The sequence below is a fragment of the Oncorhynchus nerka genome, linkage group LG25, assembly GCF_034236695.1.
Source record: "Oncorhynchus nerka isolate Pitt River linkage group LG25, Oner_Uvic_2.0, whole genome shotgun sequence".
In the NCBI taxonomy this organism is placed as follows: domain Eukaryota; kingdom Metazoa; phylum Chordata; class Actinopteri; order Salmoniformes; family Salmonidae; genus Oncorhynchus; species Oncorhynchus nerka.
In genome coordinates this window covers 56,566,458-56,592,666 of record NC_088420.1, presented here as the reverse complement: position 1 = coordinate 56,592,666, position 26,209 = coordinate 56,566,458, and the positions used below count along the sequence as shown (strand labels likewise).

Here is a 26,209-nt window from a genome sequence, read left to right as displayed (position 1 = left end):
ACGCGTTGAACCAGAACCCGTCTCCTTCAAGGTCAGCCAAGTTGAGGTAAACATCGAAGGTGTCAACGAAAGTGAATCTTCATCGAACCTACATGGATAAAAATATAAACCATGGAAGTAAGTGAAACTGTCATTATGCATAATGTACGTCGTAATATTCATATACCAGTGCAGTGGTATATTTTTACATGACCAACTACCGCACCGATGTTAGCATAGCTTTCATTAGCACCCATTTGCACGTGAGCTAGCTAATTGCTCACAATGAGCAATCTTTACTTGGACAAATTTTCCTACATGAGCAGTAAAGCCTAGGTTTACATGTAAATTACAGTTATGTAATCGATTTTGTTGTTGATTTTCTGTATTTCTTCGATGTATGCCTTGTTGTGTTTGACTGGCTCTAAATGTGTATTGTTGGAGCCATTACCTTAGTTACACATAGCAAGTCTACACAGTATATACAATAATGAAATCACCTGGTCCCAACATACATGGTAAGTCAATAAAAGTCATTGTAACTTGTCCACACAGCAAACTGAAGTAAAATAAGAACAACTTCAAAACACATTTACGAAGAAAGCATACACATTGCTTTGAAAGAAAAGATTTTTGGCATGTGAGAAATGGTGTGTTTGCAGTCGAAAAGAAATGTTCTGGTCCAGCAATCCATACATGTTGTGAAAAATACGTGTTCTAATTCAGTTCCAACTGTGTTCAAAACTGTTATGCATGCTGGAGTATAAAAAGCTGTTGAATTGTACTTTTTCTTTACTTTCACAAACACTGTTCACAGAAACAGTGGGGGTCTTCATCCAGAAATATATTCCTGGGGGGTATTATTACTATTTACTATTATCATTATTATCATAACTATCAAACTTAACAACCTACTTTTTCTTTACGTACAGTACGCTCTGTACATTGCAATGGAAGCAAAGTGTGATTTCACTGAGGTATGTATAAATTATGACGTTCTCATCACTAGCGGATATAATGTTTTTTGGGATCCCCATCTGATTGTGTGATTTTCTTTTTCAAAGGAAAACTTGCAGCAAATTAGGCGACGGTGGTGCCTAGTTCTCCTGCAGAACATTCCCATGCTGTAAGTCTTGAACATTATCAAAACTTTTCATTTGCATCCTTAAAATCACTTGTTTCATTGTAGCCAGACTGACCTGAATATATTTTCATATTGAATGTATATAATGTCATTCACTCACTAAGGCATGAAGAAGACTTAACCCCACCTCTCCAATATATTTTAGGATGATGTAGAAGACACCTCCCCCAAGATGTCGCATCAGCATCCAGCTCTGCAGGATCAGGTACTGTATAGGCTATTAGCTAAAGTAAGGTGCATTCTTGTACACACATCCCTAGAGGTTCCCTTACATTACTTAATGACCACAATCTGTTATCTTTCTTGACAATACTGAAAACAAACTGCGTGGCGAACTGGGAGCTGTGAACTGGGTATGTATTCTGTGTATAATACTGAAGGCTTGATGCATGGCAAGATATAATATTTGTGATGACTTGTTGAGCAGTTATAGATATTGAAAACTCCTTTAATAGTGGCTTTTGTTTGCATCGTTGTATTGTGAATGTGAGGTGTAATTTGACTTGATCACCCAATGAGGCCCTACTCCTAATATTTATTCTTCCTTTTTCTTCAAGGAAGCGGATGTTCTTCTAAGGGACACCCTAGAGGCAGCAAGGTGGTTGAACTCCAAACATTTAAATGTACTGTTTCCCTCCCTAGAAAATGGCTGTCTTTGCCTCTTTTGAGGAGCAGGAGTAAAGCCATTTTTGAGCAGTGGTCAAACCTTGTTTTTGTCTGCTGTGTTAACACAATTAATAATTAAAACAATTATGTTGTTTAGTAAAGATGATGTAGAAGTCACCCGAGTCTCTGATCTCTTTACTGGAGCTGGTATAACTTAATGTACAAAGCTCGTCAGTATGTCTATATGGTATTATATGCGGGCGATTCCCTGATCCACCTCTACGCAGACGACACCATTCTGTATACTTCTGGCCCTTCCCTGGACACTGTGCTATCTAACATCCAAACGAGCTTCAATGCCATACAACACTCCTTCCGTGGCGTCCAACTGCTCTTAAACGCTAGTAAAACCAAATGCATGCTTTTAAACCATTTGCTGCCTGCACCCGCACGCCCGACTAGCATCACCACCCTGGATGGTTCCGACCTAGAATATGTGGACATACAGTGCCATGCGAAAGTATTCGGCCCCCTTGAACTTTGCGACCTTTTGCCACATTTCAGGCTTCAAACATAAAGATATAAAACTGTATTTTTTTGTGAAGAATCAACAACAAGCGGGACACAATCATGAAGTGGAACGACATTTATTGGATATTTCAAACTTTTTTAACAAATCAAAAACTGAAAATTTGGGCGTGCAAAATTATTCAGCCCCTTTACTTTCAGTGCAGCAAACTCTCTCCAGAAGTTCAGTGAGGATCTCTGAATGATCCAATGTTGACCTAAATGACTAATGATGATAAATACAATCCACCTGTGTGTAATCAAGTCTCCGTATAAATGCACCTGCACTGTGATAGTCTCAGAGGTCCGTTAAAAGCGCAGAGAGCATCATGAAGAACAAGGAACACACCAGGCAGGTCCGAGATACTGTTGTGAAGAAGTTTAAAGCCGGATTTGGATGCAAAAAGATTTCCCAAGCTTTAAACATCCCAAGGAGCACTGTGCAAGCGATAATATTGAAATGGAAGGAGTATCAGACCACTGCAAATCTACCAAGACCTGGCCGTCCCTCTAAACTTTCAGCTCATACAAGGAGAAGACTGATCAGAGATGCAGCCAAGAGGCCCATGATCACTCTGGATGAACTGCAGAGATCTACAGCTGAGGTGGGACACTCTGTCCATAGGACAACAATCAGTCGTATATTGCACAAATCTGGCCTTTATGGAAGAGTGGCAAGAAGAAAGCCTTTTCTTAAAGATATCCATAAAAAGTGTCGTTTAAAGTTTGCCACAAGCCACCTGGGAGACACACCAAACATGTGGAAGAAGGTGCTCTGGTCAGATGAAACCAAAATTGAACTTTTTGGCAACAATGCAAAACGTTATGTTTGGCGTAAAAGCAACACAGCTCATCACCCTGAACACACCATCCCCACTGTCAAACATGGTGGTGGCAGCATCATGGTTTGGGCCTGCTTTTCTTCAGCAGGGACAGGGAAGATGGTTAAAATTGATGGGAAGATGGATGGAGCCAAATACAGGACCATTCTGGAAGAAAACCTGATGGAGTCTGCAAAAGACCTGAGACTGGGACGGAGATTTGTCTTCCAACAAGACAATGATCCAAAACATAAAGCAAAATCTACAATGGAATGGTTCAAAAATAAACATATCCAGGTGTTAGAATGGCCAAGTCAAAGTCCAGACCTGAATCCAATCGAGAATCTGTGGAAAGAACTGAAAACTGCTGTTCACAAATGCTCTCCATCCAACCTCACTGAGCTCGAGCTGTTTTGCAAGGAGGAATGGGAAAAAATGTCAGTCTCTCGATGTGCAAAACTGATAGACATACCCCAAGCGACTTACAGCTGTAATCGCAGCAAAAGGTGGCGCTACAAAGTATTAACTTAAGGGGGGCTGAATAATTTTGCACGCCCAATTTTTCAGTTTTTGATTTGTTAAAAAAGTTTGAAATATCCAATAAATGTCGTTCCACTTCATGATTGTGTCCCACTTGTTGTTGATTCTTCACAAAAAAATACAGTTTTATATCTTTATGTTTGAAGCCTGAAATGTGGCAAAAGGTCGCAAAGTTCAAGGGGGCCGAATACTTTCGCAAGGCACTGTACATATGCATACCTAAACATTCATACATACATAAACATACTTTTTTTGAATATACCTTTATTATTCCCCACAAACCCTACCACCCTTCCCCCAATTGGAGTAAACTAATAAACAATAACCCTTTGGCTTCTACCTTCAGTATATACATCCTATACACATTTTACAGACACAATCTATTTTACAATAGTTATATTTTGTTTGTTTTTAGTCCTTCCTCTATTTCTGATGTTCATCCGGTTTGATTTCTATTTGTAACTGTGCTATTTCACAAAATTTCTGAACCTACAGTACTTAAGTATCAAATGTAAAAGTATAAACCATTTCAAATTCCTTATATGAAGCAAACCAGAAATCACTATTTTTTATTGAGGGATAGCCAGAGGCACACTCCAACACTCACATTGTGTTTAGTGAGTCCGCCAAATCAGAGGCAGTAGGGATGACCACATGGATGTTCTCTTGATAAGTGTGTGAATTATATAATCTTCCTGTCAATAAGTAAGGAGTACTTTTGGGTGTGTATGGAGTAAAAAGTACATTATTTTCTTTAGGAATATAATTTAAAAAGTAATTGTAAAGTAAAATACAGATTCCCCCGAAAAACAACTTAAGTACTTTTGCTCTTTTGTGTAGCTCCACTCCGTAGCCCACTAGTCTGTCTGTAATGGAGTCATTTAAAACATTGTTAAACTCAGTGCACTGGTAGTTTATTTAATGCAGCAGCAAACATTGTCACTGATTCTACACTACTTTCTGATTTTCTCCTGTGGAACCTAAACCTTTTAGCAATAACTAGTGTCCATTCGGTATTTCCACAATATCCCCATACATCTTAATACCTGGCCTGTCTGTCTTTAGCAGGCTGCGTAGTAAATTAAGTGTATTTGGCCATATTATACAAAAAAAATGGAGGCACAATTTCATCCTCGTCAATGGCATTTGCAATAACATAATATTCAAACCGTTCTGTGTATGAGCTCCGCTGGTCAAAACTTTCATCAGCAATTTTTCATTTCTCAATAGGCTCCTGATTGTCACTAACTTCAATATTGTCCTCAGTCATGTGATCTTCTTTCACCTCACTCACTGACATTTCATCCTCAAGTTCGCTCATTGAGCAGTTTTGAATTCCAAACTTCGTCTTCACAGTTGAACACATGTCCTTTCCTTTACTCACTCCTCCCTTTTCAATCACGTTGTTTCCCCACTCCGACATCCGTCTCGAACCCTTTTCTGCCATCCATGACAATTCTAACTTTCTCTCTTAGCTAGCTCGACTATGCACTTGCCTCTTCTAGCAATACACTGTGCTAACATTAGCCCAGACCAGGGGTCCCCAATTACATTCAGCCGAGGGACAATTTTTTTTTTTGACGGATGGGTGGTCATGACTACAGAAAAAAGCTAGAAATAATTAGTACACTGTAAATTGACCACAAGAATCCCAAACAGATATTTAGTATTTGACAAAAACAAACATTTCAAACCTTGATTATATTGGGAGACGATCACATATGGCTCTCTATTTATGTGCGGGAATACTTGGGAACAGATATCCTAAATTAAAATCACTTTGAGAGGATTTCCTGTAGATTTTACAGTATTTTATGTCCAACAACTAAAATGTATCACACACGGGATGAATTTTCAGGAACCCTGGCTTAGACTGTACTATGGAAAATAACACTTTTAAACATGTAAAAACGGACTTATTCCAGACAGCATAGATACTGTAGGTTCAGACTTACTCGCCGACACACTTTTATGTCTCGTTATGTCTCGTGGGTTTCATAACCACGTCTGCATAACAATTAAATACTGATGAGACGGGAATCAGTTCAACCATTTATATGAACATTTGTATGTGTTATAGATGAGCACGTTGATATAAATGGTTGAACGGTTCCCCATCTCATCAGTTTTTAGGTGGCACAACCCCAACACACAACATTATTTCCTGGCTCTTACAGGTGTTTCTGTACTGTTCACTGACAGTGAGCTACGGAGTATGTCCCACATGGCACCCTATTCCCTACATAGTGCACTATTTTTTGACCAGGACCCATAGTGACCTATGTAGGGAAGAGAGTACTTATATGTTTACATACCCTACATTACTCGTCTCATATGTATATAATGTACTCGATACCATCTTGTCTATGCCGTTCTGTACCATCACTCATTCATATATTTGTATGTACATATTCTTCATCCCTTTACACACAAGCATTTCGCCACACTCGCATTAACATCTGCTAACCGTGTGTATGTGACAAAGAAAATGTGATTTGATTTTGATTTGATACTACTTGGTACACAGAAAGAGTTGCCAGACTAGTTTGCATAACAATATGCCAGATAGACTAGCCTGGTCCCAGATCTGTTTGTGCAGTCTTGTTACAGCATGCGTGGCAATGACCATGCGAGTTGACAAGGCAATCACATAAAGATCTGGGACCAGGCTACATATTGACACCTTCCACCTGGCTGCTATTTGAAACCATGCCCTAGATGAAGGTGTATTTGGTCTCAGTGCCAAAACAGTACCAGTGTGTGAGCACGGAGCAGTGTGTCAAATCAAATGCACGCTCCAATCCAGTTCAGACAGACAGACACCTTCATGGGGCTTGTTGTTTTTGATCGTTAATGTAAAAAGAAAATACATGTTACAGATGTGTTTCGTTTACAGCTAGGAACAGTGGTGGTGGTGATCTTCATAGCAGAGTGTGTGGACATAAAATACTGTAAAATCACCAGGAAAAAAGCTCAAAGTGATTTTCATTTCGGAAATCTGTTCCCAAGTATTCCCACGCATAATAGAGAGGCGTATGTGATCATATCCCAATGTAATCAGTATTTGAAATGATTCTGTTTTTGTCAAATACAAAATATGTTTGGGATTCTTGTGATCAATTTGCAGTCTACAAATTATTTATAACTTTGTTCCGGGCCCCCGACCATCTGCTCAAGGAAAAATCGTCCCACAGCTGAATGTAATTGGGGACACCTGCTCTATGTACTGGTATTTGACAGAACGATTACCTGATTACCTATTATATTACATTGCATCTCGGTTTTAACAGTATGATCCAAGCAGTGATTCCTCACTGTGTGCCTTAAAATCTATTTTTCTAGAGAAACTGGTATCACATGATGGTTCCACGTTGATGGTCTTAGAGCAGGTGTTCTTAGATATCGGACCATTCTGCCAGTTTGTCCAAAGTATATTTTTCAGAAGTAGTTTCATAGCACGGATGTGTTTGTTCATGCATACGCACTGTAACTGTATGCAACATGTGTAAGTGTGTTCGTAGGTGTGTCTGACCTGTGTACACCTTTTCCATCTGCATAATCTGGGAATGGGATCCATATCAAATGGATATGTCACACTGTAGGCTGAGAAACAAAGAATGTTGGGATGTATTCTATGAAATGTCAGAAGTAGGAGAGGTGTTGCAGGGGTCTATTTTAGTGAGCCATTCACATTATGTTTTCAAGACATGAATCTTTCCTTGAAAAATCATTAAATGCTTTTTCCTCTCCCTCTTCTGACACTTCTCTCACTCTCTCTGATTGTCATCACCTTGAAGGTAAGTTTGATACATGAATCAAGTTATAATGAAGCTATGCAAACATCGCTATACAGGGAAACTATCAATTGGAATGAATCAGAAGTTACATTGAGCTGGGTGAATGGACTATGGAATGACAGTCATCCGATATGCTGTAATAAAAACAATGCCATGCTCATGAAAAAAAAGAATGGTCCTCTCACATCTAAAACGGCACCAACCGCCACTGCTCTCTACCTCTTAGGCTGCCAGTCCACCTGCCGAAGGCTATGTTTTGATGCAGGGATTAGTGAAGATTGCATATCAGTGCCACTTAATGAGGGATGATTATTTTATTTTTTATGAGCATGGACTCAATGTAACGTCTATAGGTTTAGGCTACTGGATGATACTAAACTTTCCCCTGTACCCGTCATGAGGTTGCTACAACCTATCCTATGAATGAAAGTTTACAACGTAGGTGCAATAATCAAGAGAATTGAATAATCAAGGTGACAGACAGTGACACATTCAATATCTCCGTGCACACTCTTGCCTGCATTTAGTTGATCTAGGGTGCAATAATTAGTCCAACAGTTACAAATGTGAGTTTCTATTGGACAAATTCAGGTATGTTTATCTCTGTTTCGTTGTGTTTGCTTCCATTTAAGAAACGCTTTTCAACAGAATATTCGGAATGAATACATCCCTGATCACACGCAAACACAATTCACTTTCATAGCAGCCACATAGAAACAGCATGATCACTTTTCTCGTTGTATATAATTTATTCTCGCAACTATCTACACGCTTTCCTCCTCTCACCTTTTTCCTTCGCTTGTGGACTTCAGTGCACAAGACATCAGTTGTCTGTGACTAGGCGGAAAAACCTTTCCAAGTCAAACCTTTCCTATCATGACCGTTAATCGCTAACGCACAGCCTACATCGTTGTCAAGTCATACACCTATTCGGCACATGTGACAAATACAATTTGATTTGACAGTCAACATAGCTACTATAACTAATGCGTTAGTAAACCCCCTACAATCATGCAGTACAGTGTACAATCAGAAAGCAGTTCAGCAGAACCCTGGTGGGCCCAGTGGCAGTAAATTCATAAAACCAAAAGCCTTACCTTGACTTGGAAGAGTTCCAGTGTTGGATAGCCATAACCAGCTAACTAACATAGCATCCCTCTCTGTCGGAGTCAGGCGTTTGAGTAGGCTAAACTAGCTAGCTGCATTTGCTAGCTAAGGGAAAGTCTCTCTCTCTCTCTTGCTTCTCCTTAATTTTGGAAGAAATTCATTTGTTCCAAACTGTTCAACTATTGTCTTTCTCTCTCTTTGAGTCAACTACTCACCCCATTTCATGCACTGCAATGCTATCTAGCTGTAGCTTATGCTTTCAATACTAGATTAATTCTCTAATTATTTTGATTGGGTGGACAACATGTCAGTTCATGCTGCAAAAGCTCTGATAGGTTGGAGGACGTCCTACAGAAGTTGTCATAATTACTGTGTAAGTCTATGGAAGGAGGTGAGAACCGTTAGCCTCCTAGGTTTTGTAATCGAGTCAATGTATCCAGAAGAGGATAGACGCTAGCTGTCCTCCGGCTACACCATGGTGCTAACCTACAACGTGCTGTTGAGACTACTAGAGACCATCATTGCAAAACAGTATGTTTTAATCAATTATTTGGGACGTGATTATATTTAGTTTGGATTTATCTGAAAAATTATAACTTTTTAAATGTTTATTTTTTTTGAAATTCTCTGAGTATGGTCCTCCCCTTCCTCCTCTGAGGAGCCTCCACTGTTGCATATTAATGTGAAGGACTGTGACATGGATACCACTGTGGCTTCTCTTATTTACATTAGGGAATCTGTGTTACGCATTTGCTTTTGCTGTGTGCATGTGTGTGTGTTTCTTAGTCAGAGCAACTGTCCGAATGTGGTCAACAATGCTGTGACTTATTCTGACCCCTCCGGGCCACACAACCTGATCTCCTAACTCCAGAACATGGCACTTCAGTAAGGGCCAAATGTAATAATATGAAGCTTTTTACACCCCCCGCCTGCCAAACATGCAATGGCAGGTAACAACTTGAAAGAAAAGGAGAGCCGCACACTTTAGGAGCTCAGATGCAATAATTTAATAACCTAATAGCCAACGTTTCGACAGACAAGCTGTCTTAATCAGGATTTCTTTCGCCTCCAGGTAACAACTTGACCCATGACCACTTGACCCCACTTTAGTGGCCAAGAACCTGGGCTCAAACAGGTTGAAGAGTGAGGGGTGAGGAGTGTAAACTAGCAGCCATATGAAGAGAATGGCATCTCTACTACAGGCCATTCTTCCTCTGGAATCCTCTTCTTTTACTAGTTTACTAGCTTACCCTGTCATTGACAGGTTTAGCTTGAGCTGGACATGTCACATTACGACAATGCCGCAGGCTGCGTATTGCGCATTTATGTTTCATTAAACATTCATGCTAAATTACACTTCTTCGGCTGTCTGTCGCCATAGAAAAGTTATCCTATGAGGGCAGCCGAAGAACTCTTTAAGGTTCTAGATAGTACCTTTTTTTCTAAGAGTGTATGGTGCAGAACCTGTGAATCTCATGTGCCATTTTAGGATAAGGAAAAATAGCAGATGTATGTAGTTCCATCCAAAGCAATGATATTTCGACAACCCCATTTGTCACTGGATCAGCCATGCACTGAAGGTTCACCTTGTGATATTACAAACACATGCTGTTTAGTGTTGCAGGAAGGTTAAAAAAATAGCATCATAAAATCTATTTCCTATCAGAGGGAAAAGGTTTTGGCAGAACACACACTTTAGAGAGAGAGAGATGGATAGATCACCCTGAGTGTTCTGCCAAAACCTTTTTCCTGCCCGGCCTTCTATTCATGGGCCTTTGACTCTTATCATCAAGGCCACAGCTGCTATCTGGCTTCTATCTGGGCCATAGGAAAGCATGGGAGCAATGCAGCCAGACAGGAGCTCTCACAGAATCAAAGCCCTTAATAACAAAGGGAATTATTATCCCATGGTGTAAGTAGGGCTATTGCGGCAGTCAAATTCCACATAACCGTTTAGTCATGGTAACTAGGCTTCTCCATGCTCTGATACTGCTGATAGCAAGTTTGGTGGGCTTCTAATTACTAACTGCCTATACTCAGCACTCTATTGTCACTCTAATCAGTCTGACATCAATGCAAATGTATTTGAAAAATCGAATCAAACACTTCATGAGAGCCCATGAGCTCATGTTGCGCAACATTTCTATAGGCTATGCAATTATGTGAGAAAACAACGTGATGGCCTCTACTAAAAAGAGGAGGATTCCATCAGCTTTCTATAGACTAGGGCTACTACATTTATTTCTCACTTTCCTAATATTAAGCACATTGTAGTATAGCATGCCTGGCTGACATGAAAATTAACCACAGGAAAAGCATCCTCCATTCGCTATTTAAGTGCATAGATGACATTTTTTTCCTGCTGCCCCTGTTTTGAGACATGTGCATGATAATGGTTCATTCTAAATCAAAACAAATTTCACACATATTTAGTATATGTAAAGACAAGATTAAATCAATAATAGTTTGATGGGTGACAATATTAGATTTATATATTATCATAATTAAGAAATAGGGCCCGAGTGGGTGTGATATATGGCCAAATAAAATTTGATTGGTCACATACACATATTTAGCAGATGTTATTGCGCGTGTAGCAAAATGCTTGTGTTCCTAGCTCCAACAGTGCGGTAATATCTAACAATTCACAACAATACACACAAATCTAAAAGTTAAATATTTCCTTGGTATATTGCCTTGGTATATTGGCCATATACCACAAACCCCTGAGGTGCCTTATTGCTATTATAAACTGTTTACCAACGTAATTAGAGCAGTAAAAATAAATGTTTTGTCATACCCATGACATATGGTCTGATATACTACTGTACCATAGCTGTCAGCATTTAGGCTCAAACCACCCTGAATGCTGATTGGCTGACAGCCGTGGTATATCAGACCATATACCACAGGTATGACAAAAAAATGTACTTTTACTGCTCTAATTACGTTGGTAACCAGTTTATAATAGCAACAAGGCACCTCAGGGGTTTGTGATATATTGCTAATACACGGCTAAGGGCTGTATCCATTCCGCATTGCATCGTGCCTAAGAACAGCTTTTAGCCGTGGTATATTGGCCATATACCACACCCCCTTGGGCCTTATTGCTTAAATATATCATACATATTCTAAGTTGGTCATAGAGGCGGAGAATCATCTATAAATATATATTATTTCACAAATCTGCCAATATAGATTTGATAGAATTCTCTATACTTCCTGTTGAACGCGGAACAAACAAGAGCTCGGTTTTATTGTTTTGTTCTTAGCAGCTAGCTAACTTTTAGTTTGGATTCTGTGACGCAGTTGGCATCAGTTACTGAGAATCCTAGTCTCTGTCCAGTGATCCTGCCTACAAAGGATGGGTCTGAGGAGCTATTTGGCATTGCAACTATTTACATATCAAGCTAGTGGGGATTTCTTGAGGGCTTGAATGCAGCCCGCGACTCGGTTAGCATTTGTGGTTGGGACCGCAGATTGTCCCGGGTTTGTGGCTGTCCAGATCCCTGCTGTTTGTTGTTGTCAATCTTCCCTGTGACCTGCCCTGTCTGGAACTGCGAGGAGAAACAGTGTAACCTACGTTGCTAGCTATCGTGACGAAGACCAAAACCGGGGGGGGTACCGTTGAGGACAGTGCTGGTGTCTCTCTATTACATGTGAATAATCTTTTAAACAAACAAAAATAGTTCTACAAGCAATTGTTACAAGCAGTTGTCCAAACACTGGTGGATTCATCTAATAAAATAATGGAAAACCTGGCCAGAGAGGTACAGGACCTGAAGAACAGTTTGCCGTTCTCCCAGGGTCAACTCGATGAGTTGAAACAGGAAAACGGCAAGATGACATTAATCTGTAAGTCATTGAGAGAGCATATTAGCGCTGTGTGTGAATCCATGATAACAATGACGGATAAATCAGACTATCTCGAGGGACAATTAAGGCGGAACAGCATGGTTGTAGACGGAATTGCAGAGTCTTCACATGAGACCTGGACGGAGTCTGAGGACAAAGTAAGGGAAATTATCTCTGAGAAATTGAAGATGGACCACAGGAAGATTGAGGTGGAGCATGCCCACAGGACTAGAAAACCCACCACAGGTCCAGGTGACAGGCCCAGGCCGATAGTGGTCAAGTACCCGAGATTCAAGGACAAGATAGCTGATCTGGAATTTGCCCATATCTTGAGAGGAAAGTATATCTTCCTCAATGAGGACTATCCTGAAGCTGTGTGCCAGAAGAGAAAATATACTGATCCCAGCCATGAAACCTGTCTTTGTTTGCTCTTTTCAGTATTGTGTCTATATCTGAAGCTACCCAGGAAAGGGCTGAAAATAGTCCATATTAATATATGTAGCCTTAGAAAAAAAGGTTAATGAAATCAATAACTTGCTACTATCAGATAACATTAATATATTAGCCATTTCTGAGACTCACTTAGATAATTAATTTGATGAAACCGCAGTATCAATACAAGGATATAAAATCTATAGAAGAGGTTGAAATGCTTATAGGGGAGGTGTTGTTGTATATATTCAGAGCCATATCCCTGTAATGCTTAGAGAAGATCTTATGTCAGGTCTTATTGAAGTGTTGTGTTTGCAGGTTCACTTGGCACATCTCAAGTATTTTCCCTTAGGGTGTTGCTATAGGCCACCAAGTGTCAACAGTCAGTATTTAAATCAAATGCTTGATAGTGTATATGATGTAAACAGAGAGGTTTACATTCTTGGGGACCTGAATATTGAGTGGTTTTCAACAAGCTGTCCTCTCAAGAGACAACTTCTTACTGTAACCAGTGCCTGTAATCTGGTTCAGGTTATTAATCAACCTACTGGAGTGTTTACAAACACTACAGGAACAAGATCATCCACATGTATCGATCACATTTTCACTAATACTGTAGAACTTTGTTCTTAAGCTGTATCCGTACCCATTGGATGCAGTGATCACAATATAGTGGCTATATCCAGGAAAGTCAAAGTTCCAACAGCTGGGCCTAAAATACTATATAAGAGATCATACAAAAGATTTTGCTGTGACTCTTGTGTGGATGATGATACAAATATTTGGTCTGATGTGATTAATGAGGAGCATCCAGATGCTGCACTGATGAATTTATGAAATAGCTTATTCCAAGTATTGATAAACAAGGCTCCATGGATTGATGAGGAATTGAACAACTGTATGGTTAAAAGAGATGGGTTAAAAGGAGTGGCTAATAAGTCTGGCTGCACATCTAACTCTGACTTACTGCAAATTGAAAAATGATGTGACTAAAGTCAACAAAAATAAGAAAGTGTATTATGAAGCCAAGATCAATGATATAAAGAATGATGTCCTTTCAATGAAATTATGGGCAGAAAGACGAATTCAACTCCATATTTCATCGACTCAGATGAGTTATCCATCACAAAAGCATTTGATATTGCCAATTATTTGTATGATTACTTCATTGGCAAAGTGGGCAAACTTAGGCAGGAAATGCCAACAACGAACAGTGAGCCATCGTATTCATGCATACAAAATGAATAATGAAAGAAAAGCAATCCAAGTTAGAATTTTGAAAAGTTAGTGTTGGAGAGAATTGGAAAATGTATTGTTATCGATCAATAATGACAAACCTTCTGGCATTGACAACTTAGATGGAAAGCTACTGAGGATGGTGGCTGACTCTATAGCCACTCCTATCTGTCATATATTTAAACTGAACCTAGAGGAATGTCTTTGTCCTCAGGCCTGTAGGGAAGCGAAAGTAATTCTGCTACCCAAGAATGGTAAAGCTGGTTCTAAAAGCAGACATATACGCTTATTGCCAGCTCTTAGCAAACGGTTGGAAAAAATTTGACTACAGTTTGACTACATACAATGCTATTTCTCTGTAAACAAATTAACAGACTTTCAGCATGCTTATAGAAAAGGGCACTCAACATGTACTGCACTGACACAAATGACTGATGATTGGTTGAAAGAAATTGATAATAAAAGATTGTGGGAGCTGTACTGTTAGAGTTCAGTGCAGCCTTTGATATTATTGACTATAACCTGTTGTTGAAAATACGTACAGTATGTGTTATGGCTTTTCAACCTCTGCCATATTGTGGATTCAGTGTTATCTATCAAAGGGTTTTCTTTAATGGAAGTTTATCTAATGTCAAACATATAAAGTGTGGTGTACCACAGGGAAGCTCTCTAGGCCCTCTACTCTTTTATATTTTTACCAATGACCTGCCACTGGCATTAAACAAAGCATGTGTGTCCATGTATGCTGATGATTTAACCATATACACATCAGCAACCACAGATAATGAAGTCACTGAAAGCCTTAACAAAGAGTTGCAGTCTGTTTTGGAATGGGTGGCCATTCCATAACATTCTGAACATCTCTAAAACTAACGGCATTGTATTTGGTGCAAATCATTCCCTAAGTTCTAGACCTCAGCTGAATTTGGTAATGAATGGTGTGGCTGTTGAACAAGTTGAGGCGTTACCTTATATTGTAAACTGTCATGGTCAAAACATATAGATTCAATGGTTGTAAAGATAGGGAGAGGTCTGTCCGTAATAAAGAGATGCTCTGCTTCTTTGTCACCACACTCCAAAAAGCAAGTTCTGCAGGCTCTAGTTTTGTCCAATCTTGATTATTGCCCAGTTGTGTGGTCCAGTGCTGCAAGGAAAGACCTAGTTAAGCTGCAGCTGGCCCAGAACAGAGTGGCACGTCTTGCTCTTCTTGAGAATCAGAGGGCTGATATACATACTATGCATGTCAGTCTCTCTTGGCTAAGAGTTGAGGAGAGACTGACTGCATCACTTCTTCTTTTTATAAGAAACATTAATGTGTTGAAAATCCCAAATTGTTTGCATAGTCAACTTACACACAGTTCTGACATACACACACTTATCCCACCAGACATGCCACCAGGAGTCTTTTCACAGTCCCCAAATTCAGAACAAATTCAAGAAAGCGTACAGTATTTTATAAAGCCATTATTACATGGAACTTCCATCTCATATTGCTCAAATAAACAGCAAACCTGGTTTAAAAAAAACAGATAAAGCAACACCTCAAGGAACAACGCCGTTCCCCTATTTGACATAGATAGTTTGTGTGTATGCATTGATATGTATGCAACGTGTGCCTTTAAAAACACATTTTGTATGTAGTTCTGTCCTTGAGCTGTTCTTGTCTATTAATGTTCTGTATTATGTCATGTTTCAAGTTTTGTGTGGACACCAGGAAGAGTAGCTGCTGCTTTCGCAACAGCTAATGGAGATCTTAATAAAATACCAATACTCTAACCTAAGTCATTATTTTTGCAGTATATAAATGTTTTTAAATATTCTGCTATTTCAACAATACCGTTATCTGTAATTAATGTGTTGTTGGTTCTCCATGTAAAAAAAAAAGTATGGTGGTCTTTTCTACACGATATCATATTCTTGCAGGACCTTTGCAAAGACCAACACCAAAAGATTGATTTTATAGATGACAAACGATACAACGTTGAAATCAAAGTGGGGAAAAACAATATAGAGGTATGCTATGTTATAGTATTCCTTATGTCCACATCACACAACCACAAACCTATCCACAATCCTGACAAACCCTACATCATCATATTTTACAGTCATTTTTTATGGTAACATTCCTAGCTACAGGGCCTTTGGGAAATATTCAGAGCCCTTGACTTTTTCCACATTTTGTTATGTTACAGCCTTATTCTAAAATTGATTCAAAAGTAGTGACAAAGCGAAAAAAAAAGTTTTAGACATTTTTGCAAATGTAAACTCCATTTTAGGACATCCCTATGACAAAACTCCATACTCTGTATAAAGTTCTAAAGGTGTAGGTATGATACTGGTCCAGAGAAAGGGTTTAGAGGTGATTGTAGCAATACATGCTACATGTCAACTTGCCACCAATGGGTGGAGTCAGAACCATGAGACAGACTGACAGTGTACCGCCCCAAACGTTCAAGTCCATAAAAGTATTTAATTACAGCACTTACCTGCCTGGATAACATTTAGATGCTATGTGCAACAGTAAACGTCAATGTCAGTGGGAGAGTGACTCGGACAGAGAGCAGTCTATTTTAGTGAGCCATTCACACAGGGGTTATAAACTATAAATCTGAATGATATTTCCACTATACGCTCTCAGCTACTCTCCCACCCTAAACTCCCTCACTCTCTCCCTCAGACTTTTCTACACCTTAAAGGTAGGGTTTGTCTCAAAGACTCCTTTGGCGTAATATGAAGAAACTTACGTTTTTAAAATGTAATCTTCTGTGTGGATGAAATGTATTACATTTTAGGTTTGAAATTAATGTAGGAGGAGTTTCGCTGGTTGAGGAGAGCGGTGGAAAACAGTTTGGAAAGTGTAACTTTTCAGCATAGGTCAATTGTATTTATTTCTGGAGGGCTGCTTGAATTCAGAATGGAAATGTATGGTATAAAATGAAGACACATTGGATTAACATTGTTCTGAAGACTGACAGTGAATAGTTAGTGTTAATTAGTTCACATGCCTTGGAATAAGTGGGTTATGGAGTCTTATTGACGCCTATGCAGAGACTCTGGTCAGTTATGGAGATAAATGTTAACACCGCACATTGTAAAGCTTGGATATTCAACAAATGTTAAAATGTTGAAATGTTACAATAATTATTTAAATATAACATTTTGGCAAACCTTTTGTTTGTTCTCAAATAAACCAGAGCTGCATTTGAAATGGTTAATAAATAAGGGTTTTAATTTTGAGTGTTAAAAAAACTATTATGGATCAGACCTTTAAAAAAAGAAATCTTCTTAAATGACATACCCAAATATAACTGCCTGTAGCTCAGGAGCTGAAGCAAGGATATGCATATTCTCGATACCATTTTATTTTTTTATTTCACCTTTATTTAACCATGTAAGCTAGTTGAGAACAAGTTCTCATTTAGAACTGCGACCTGGACAAGATAAAGCAAAGCAGTTCGACACATACAACAACACAGAGTTACACATGGAATAAACAAACACAGTCAATAATACGGTAGAAAAAGTATATATATAGAGTGTGTGTAAATGAGGTAGGATTAGGGAGGTAAAGGCAATAAATGGGCCATGGTGCCGAAGTAATTACAATATAGCAATTAAACACTGGAATGGTAGATGTGCAGAAGATGACTGTGCAAATAGAGATATCGGGGTGCAAAGGAGCAAGATAAATACATAAATAAATAGACTATGGGGGTGAGGTAGTTGGATGGGCTATTTACTGATAGGCTATGTACAGGTGCAGTGATCTGTGAGCTGCTCTGACGGCTGGTGCTTAAAGCTAGTGAGGGAGATATGAGTCTCCAGCTTCAGTGATTCTTGCAGTTGTTCCAGTCATTGGCAGCAGAGAACTGGAAGGAAAGGCAGCCAAAGCAGGAATTGGCTTCAGGGGTGACCAGTGAGATATACCTGCTGGATCGCGTGCCACGGGTGGGTGCTGCTATGGTGACCAGTGAGCTGAGATAAGGCGGGGCTTTACCTAGCAGAGACTTGTAGATGACCTGGAGCCAGTGGGTTTGGCGACGAGTATGAAGCAAGGGCCAGCCAACGAGAGCATACAGGTCGCAGTGGTGGGTAGTATATGGGGCTTTGGTGACAAAACGGATGGCACTGTGACAGACTGCATCCAATTTGTTGAGTAGAGTGTTGGAGGCTATTTTGTAAATGACATCGCCAAAGTCGAGGATCGGTAGGATAGTCCGTTTTACAAGGGTATGTTTGGCAGCATGAGTGAAGGATGCTTTGTTGCGAATTAGGAAGCCGATTCTAGATGTAATTTTGGATTGGAGATGCTTAATGTGAGTCTGGAAGGAGAGTTTACAGTCTAACTAGACACCTAGGTATTTGTAGTTGTCCACATATTCTAAGTCAGAACCGTCCAGAGTAGTGATGCTGGACGGGCGGGCAGGTGCGGGCAGCGATCGGTTGAAGAGCATGCATTTAGTTTTACTTGCATTTAAGAGCAGTTGGAGGCCACGGAAGGAAAGTTGTATGGCATTGAAGCTCGTCTGGAGGTTAGTTAACACAGTGTCCAAAGAAGGGCCAGAGGTATACAGAATGGTGTCGTCTGCGTAGAGGTGGATCAAACAATCACCAGCAGCAAGTGCAACATCATTAATGTATACAGAGAAGAGAGTCGGGCCGAGAATTGAACCCTGTGGCACCCCCATAGAGACTGCCAGAGGTCCGGACAACATGCCCTCCGATTTGACACACTGAACTCTATCAGAGAAGTAGATGGTGAAGCAGGCGAGGCAATCATTTTAGAAACCAAGGCTGTTGAGTCTGCCGATAAGAATGTGGTGATTGACAGACAGCCTTGGCCAGGTCGATGAATACGGCTGCACAGTAATGTCTCTTATCTATTATGATATCGTTTAGGAACTTGAGCGTGCCTGAGGTGCACCCATGACCAGCTTTTTAAATTTTTTTTAAAGGAAACACTTTGAAGTTTGTGGAAATGTGAAATTAATGTAGAAGAATATAACACATTAGATCTGGTAAAAGATAATATAAAGAAAAAACATGTTTACATTTAGGACACTAGGCGCAATTTAGATTTTGGCCAGGTGACTGCAGTGTGTGTGCAAAGTTTTAGACTGATCCAATGATCTACTATATTTCTGTTCAAAATGTTGCATCAAGTCTGCACAAATGTGCTTAATTGGTCAATATATACATTTTCAAGTACATAACTGTGCACTCTCCTCAAACAATAGCATGGCATGTTTTCACTGTATTAGCTACTGTAAATTGGGCAGTGCAGTTAGATTAACAAGAATTTCTAAGCTTTCTGCCCATATAATATATGTCTATGTCCTGGGAAATGTTCTTGTTTCTTACAACATCATGCTAATCACATTAGCGCACATTAGCTCAACTGTCCCGAGGGTGGGACATAGATCTGTAGAGATCTTTAAGAGATTTAAAGTGCAGTGCATGCCCTGACATTTCCCCAAAAATATGTATATGTGATACAGTTTAGTCGGAAAGTATTCAGACCCCTTGACTAAAATGGTTAAATAAAAAAAGGCCTCATCAATCAACACACAATACCCCATAATGAAAGCAAAACAGGTTTTTAGATTTTTTTGCAAATGTATACATAAAAAAAAATGAAATACCTCGAAATTGAGCTCAGATGCATCCTGTTTCCATTGATCATCTTTGAGATGGGCCTTGGTCCTGGAGGTGACCAAGAACCTGATGGTCACTTTGACAGAGCTGGGAGAACCTTCCAGAAGGACAACTCTCTCTGCAGCACTCCACGAATCAGGCCTTTTTGGCAGGTCTTTATGGCAGAAGCCACGACTCAGTAAAAGGTACATGACAGCCCGCTTGGAGTTTGCCAAAAGGCACCTAAAGGACTCTCAGACCATGAGAAACAAGATTCTCTGGTCTGATGAAACCAAGATTGAACTCTTTGGCCTGAAAACCAAGCGTCAGGTGTAGAGGAAACCTGGCACCATCCCTACGGTGAAGCATGGTGGTGGCAGCATCATGTTGTGGGGATGTTTTTCAGCGCCAGGAACTGGGAGACTAGTCAGCATCAAGGGAAAGATTAACGGAGCAAAGAGATGCAGGACAACAGGACAATGACCCTAAGTACACAGCCAAGGCAACACAGGAGTGGCTTCAGGAGAAGTCTCTGAATGTCCTTGAGTGGCCCAGCTAGAGCCCAGACTTGAACCCAATCGAACATCTCTGGAGAGACCTGAAAATAGCTATGCAGCGACGCTCCCCACCAACCTAACAGAGCTTGAGAGGATCTACAGAGAAGAATGGGAGAAACTCCCCAAGTACAGGAGGTGTGCCAAGCTTGTAGCGTCATATCCAAGAAAACTTGAGGCTGTAATCGCTGCCAGAGGTGCTTCAACAATGTACTGAGTAAAGTGTCTGGATACTTATGTAAATGTGATATTTTATTTTGTTATTTTTAATACATTTAGTATTTTTTAAATAAACTGTTTTTACTTTGTTATTATGGGGTATTGTGTATACATTGATGAGGGGAAAAAACAATTGAATCCATTTTAGAATAAGTCTGTAATGTAACAACATTTGGAAAAAGTCAAGGTGTCTGAATACTTTCCGAATGCACTGTAAATACAGTTGCAGCAGCTAATAGGGATCCATAATAACTCCAAATCCAAATTCGTTGGGTTATGGACTCTACAAGGTGTCGTAAGCGTCCCACAGGGATGCTGGCCCATGTTGACTTCAATGCTTCCCACAGTTGTATCAAGTTGGCTGGATTTCCTTTGGGTGGTGGACCATTCTTGATTCACACGGGAAACCGTTGAGCCTGAAAAACCCAGTCGCGTTGCAGTTCTTGACACAAACCACTTCACCTGGCACCTGCTATACTACTGTACCCCTTTCAAAGGCACTTAAATGTTGTCTTACTCATTCACCCTCACATCCTGTGAGCTTCAAATAACAAGAGCCCTCTTCTGCCTTACATACTGAACACATTTCAAATGCTGTTCAAATAAGATACCTCAAGTATGGACACAGGCCTCTATTGGACTTGGACACAGGGTTAACCAGCAGTGCACATTAAATGATCTAAAAGAGGTTCAATGAGGCAACATGTGCACTGGGTGTGTGACATAGCTGATGCAAATGAGGATACAACCAATCATCAATCCCCATCCTCAGCATTGGCAACAGCTTAATATGTGAAAGATACACTACATTGTATTTGGAATACATTTTTCAACCAAATACATTAAAAAAAGAAAAAAAAGATTATTACAAAATGTATATATATTTTTTAGCACCAGTTGATAAAAAGGCCGACCTGGATCCTCATGAATGGTATGTAAGCCTGAATGTTCTGTTGTTTCGTTTTTTTGTTTGTGTTGAGGGTGAAAATGCTTTCTTCTTCTACTTCAATTTCAGGGCTAAGACAATAAGGGAAACATGGCGGACGCGTAAGTAGTGATGTTTACGTGTGCCTTGGAAAGATGAACCACATCATATAACAGAACAGCCCATCTCCATGTTCTCTATTTCTCTCCCACTGTCATTTAATGCTGACACAGGCCCAAACTAAAAGAAAAGTCCAAGATCTCCTCAGCCCGACGGTTGGGGTTGAAGGTGAGCATTTTGGCATCCATGGCCAACATAAGAACAAAACTTGTAGTTTTACACTGTCGGAACTAGAAGCACAAGCATTTCCCTACACCCGCAATAACATCTGCTAATCACGTGTATGTGACCAATACGATTGGATTTGATTTGATTTGAGATATGAACAGTGTATAAATCAGTGGAGACTGCTGAGGGGAGACCGACTCATAATAATGGCTGGAATGGAGTCAATGGAATGGCATCAACCACATGGAAACCACATGTTTGATGCGTTTGATACCATTCCATTGACTCCATTCCAGCCATTATTATGAGCCGTCCTCCCCCTCAGCAGCCTCCAATGACATAAACAGAACGCATGTCATAACGCGTAGGTCATGTGTAGCTCATGAACCCCGACCTCTTGTGACCTTTTGAACCTATGTTTACATTCCTTTGGATGTTTGTGCTCCTATAAACACATGTTTGATACAATTCCACGTATTCCGCTCCAGCCATTATCACGAGCCCGTCCTCTCCAATTAAGGTGCCACCAACCTCATGTGGTAGCTTTATGTTTCCTTCCTATAGATCAGATTGCTGACAGTAGCTTTATGTTTCCTTCCTATAGATCAGATTGCTGACAGTAGCTTTATGTGTCCTTCCTATAGATCAGATTGCTGACAGTAGCTTTATGTTTCCTTCCTATAGATCAGATTGCTGACAGTAGCTTTATGTTTCCTTCCTATAGATCAGATTGATGACAGTAGCTTTATGTTTCCTTCCTATAGATCAGATTGCTGACAGTAGCTTTATTTTTCCTTCCTATAGATCAGATTGCTGACAGTAGCTTTATGTTTCCTTCCTATAGATCAGATTGCTGACAGTAGCTTTATGTTTCCTTCCTATAGATCAGATTGCTGACAGTAGCTTTATGTTTCCTTCCTATAGATCAGATTGCTGACAGTAGCTTTATGTTTCCTTCCTATAGATCAGATTGCTGACAGTAGCTTTATGTTTCCTTCCTATAGATCAGATTGCTGACAGTAGCTGGCCAGATGCTAGAGGTTGAGACGGAGGAGAAGAAGAGAGAAAGAGAAGAAGCTCTGGCTGAGAGAGTCCCTCCTCTCAAGCTTTCTGGCTTGTCTGTGGATGAGCTCATGGTATTATTTATTTAAACTTCAGTCTGCCAGCAGCATACCACCCTGCAATCCCACTACTGGCTATCCTCTGAAGCTAAGCAGGGTTGGTCCTGGTCTGTCCCTGGATGGGAGACCAGATACTGCTAAACGCGGTGTTGGAGGGCCAGTAGGAGTCACTTCTCTCTGGTCTAAAAAACTATCTTCCTTATGTAGGGTGCTGTCTTTCAGTTGGGATGTTAAAATAGGTATCCTGTGGTCATTAAATATCCCATGGCACTTGTTGTAAGAGTAGGGGCGTTAACCCTGGTGTCCTGGCTAAATTCCAAATATGGCCACCTAATCAGCCCCAGCTTCCAATTAGCTCATTCCTGTAACTATTCCCCAGGTTGTTGCTGTAGATGATCATTTTTCTCAGTAAAATAAGGGATGAAAATATATATATTTTTAATTTAACTAGGTGGGTCTTGTTGAGATAAAAATCTATTTTTCAAGAGAGACCTGGATATAGACCTAGGTATACACACTGATACTCACATTGACATTGTATACAATACTGTGCATTTATGACGCCATGTGAGGGTGTGCATAATGCATTATAATACACGACAGTTGAAATTCTTTACAGAAAGTGTAACAAAAGAAAATATGATAAATTGGCTGTCTTTTGTTCGCTTGGCAGGATTTGTGCAAAGATCTGCAACGTAAGATCGACGTGGTAGATGAGGAGCGATACGACGTGGGACTGAAAGTAACCAAAACTGACAAGGAGGTAGGATACTCAAAATTAATTTGTAGAAAACAAGTAATTGCAGAGGAAAATGACAAAAGATCAGGGGTGTAAAGATGTAAGTAAAAATAATTGAAAGTACTTACTATAAGTATTTTCTTGGGGGGGGGGATCTTTTATTTTTACTTCACTACATTCCTATAGAAAATAATGTACTTTTTACTCCATACATTTTCCCTGTCACCCAAAAGTACTTGTTACATTTTGAATACTTAGAAATTGGTACAATTCACACACTTATCAAGAGAACATCCCATGTCATCCCTACTGCCTCTGATCTGGCGAACTGACTAAACAAAAATGCTTAATTTGTAAATTATGTCTGAGTGTTGGAGAGTGCCCCTGGCTATCTGTAGATTAAAAAAAAAAACTTAATGTAAGCCATTTGAAATTATTTATTTTTTTACTTTAACTTTTGATAAGTATATTTTGGAAGTTACATTTACTTTTGACATTTAAAAAGCAAATACTTAATTATTTTTTGTAAAAAAAATTATAAAAATAAAAAAAAGGCCAGGGTTTGGGAAGTCAATGAGAGAAGTGAAAAATTCTTCCTCGGTTGTTAATTTTCTCGAAATGTCTTACGTAGCTGAACATGTCATTACTCCCACCTCATGGAAGTGACAAACAGCTTCATATCAAAGGAGTGCCTTTTATTTGACGGCCTGCACAGGTGCAGTTCAGCGAGAGTTGACCGTTCGACCCGATGACGTGTTTCTGTGTATGAACTTAGCTATCCAACATCGCCATGACATCGCTACAAGCGTGATCAAGGACTTCTATTTCCGTCTTCATTCTGTGCTGTCTTTGATAATACAAAACACTGCCTCCCAACGGCTATGAGTTCACAACATTAATTAAGAGGGAACGTCAGCCACAGTACATACTCGTTGCTGTACAACTGGGAAGACTACGCATCTGTCCCAAATAGCACTCTATTCCCTATATAATGCACTACTTTTAACCAAAGCCCTATAGGGCCTGGGCAAAATTAGTGCACTATAAAGGGAATAGGGTGCCATTTGGGACATTGGCAATGATCACAGTAAATGTGAAAGCCTGTATTGTGACTGAAAGTTATTATGTCCTCTGTGCTCTGCCAGTGCCATGAGTTGGGTCTGAAGATCATTGAGCTGCAGAGCAAGTTCAAGAAGCCAAGCCTGAAGAAGGTGAAGATCTCAGCTGAGATGATGCTCAGTGTTCTGCTGGGCTCCAAGCACAAAGAGACAATCGACTTCAAGTCCAACCTCAAGACAGTCAAGAAAGCAGAGGAGAAGGTAAGACTGGTCCATGCTCAATCGCCTGTACTTCGTCAAGATGTCTACTTGCTTTTACTTGTTATATTGAGGTATTATCACAGACAGCTCTTCATCTCGAATCCAAATGATGAACTTGTTGTTTATTCTCACGCTAGTTTGTTTGTCAATGACTGATTGAGTGTCAATGATACATTTCTGCTCCCCACAGAAAGAGGAGGTCACCGACTGGCGTCAAAATGTGGATGCCATGTCAGGCATGGAGGGCAGAAAGAAGATGTTTGATGCTTAATAAGGTACACAAAACATTGCATGCACTGAGAAGATCAATTCCTGTAAACACATTGCTACAACACAGAACTACAATTACATCTGTTTACTTTGGTATATGAAATGTTTTGCAGATTAGTGATGATTATCAAGGAAGGCTTTTCTGATTGGAAATAAAAGAAGTAGAAAAGGAGAGGACAACTGAAGGTACCAATTATAACTGTAAGAGATAACTGAGTGAACACATGGAGAAGAAAGAAAAAGTTATTGAATATATTTGTTATTTTTTGTACATGAAATCAACATTTTAATTTAAATAACTATATGAGACTTTTGAAGCAAATATAAATAGTTAAAATATGTTTTTATTAAGTATTAATACAATATATATTGTATCTGAGCAAATGCATGTCTTTATTTGAAACACCTGTATGCAGAAGTTACAAGACAATAAAAAAAAAATGGTTTGAGTATTTCAAGTGCAGTTTCTTGTTTAATGTACAATACTCCACTACCGCCTGATATCAGTGTTACATTTAGGTCTGAGAAAATTGTCTTGGTTCTCTTGACTAGGTTGGATCGGGAGTGTCTCTGCACTGCTATTTTCAGGTCTCTCCAGAGATGTTCGATTGGGTTCACGTCTGGGGTCTGGCTGGGCCACTCAATGCCATTCAGACTTGTCCCAAAGCCACTCCTGCATTGTCTTGGCTGTGTAGGGTCATTGTCCTGCTGGAAGGTAAACTTTCGCCCTAGTCTAAGGTCCTGAGTGCTCTGGATCAGGTTTTCATCAAGGATCTCTCTGTACTTTTCTCTGTTCATCTTTCCCTCTATCCTGACTAGTCTCCCAGTCCCTGCCGCATGCAACCACCATGCTTCACCGTAGGGATGGTGCCAGATTTCCTACAGATGTGATGCTTGGCATTCAGGCCAAAGAGTTCGATATTGGTTTCATCAGACCAGGGAATCTTGTTTCTCAAGGTCTGAGAGTCTTTAGGTGCCTTTTAGACAACTCCAAGCGGGCTGTCATGTGCCTTTGATTGAGGAGTGGCTTCCGTCTGGCTTCCGTCTCTACCATAA

At 39.9% G+C, this 26,209-nt stretch overlaps 1 protein-coding gene across 2 annotated transcripts; it reads left to right on the top strand.

The window, feature by feature from the left end:
- Positions 1-25,605, top strand: LOC115109700 (troponin I, slow skeletal muscle-like). 2 transcript variants are annotated; one of them, XM_029634946.2, is made up of 12 exons: positions 1-117; positions 912-956; positions 1,044-1,105; positions 1,269-1,476; positions 1,681-1,721; positions 21,507-21,538; positions 21,650-21,704; positions 22,709-22,840; positions 23,499-23,588; positions 24,710-24,883; positions 25,074-25,158; positions 25,267-25,605. In XM_029634946.2, the coding sequence occupies exons 6-11, from the start codon at positions 21,528-21,530 to the stop codon at positions 25,152-25,154; spliced, it is 543 nt and encodes a 180-aa protein (XP_029490806.1). In that variant the 5' UTR covers positions 1-117; positions 912-956; positions 1,044-1,105; positions 1,269-1,476; positions 1,681-1,721; positions 21,507-21,527; the 3' UTR covers positions 25,155-25,158; positions 25,267-25,605. The 2 variants fall into 2 exon arrangements, with proteins under 2 accessions (XP_029490806.1, XP_029490805.1); XM_029634945.2 differs by lacking the exons at positions 1-117; positions 912-956; positions 1,044-1,105; positions 1,269-1,476; positions 1,681-1,721 and adding an exon at positions 16,575-16,780.
- Positions 25,606-26,209: the final 604 nt, after the last annotated feature.

Coding starts and splice junctions, on each gene's coding strand:
- LOC115109700 (XM_029634946.2), top strand. Junction 21,705..22,708: donor CCCGACGGTTGGGGTTGAAG/GTGAGCATTTTG, acceptor TCCTTCCTATAG/ATCAGATTGCTGACAGTAGC. Junction 24,884..25,073: donor TCAAGAAAGCAGAGGAGAAG/GTAAGACTGGTC, acceptor TGCTCCCCACAG/AAAGAGGAGGTCACCGACTG.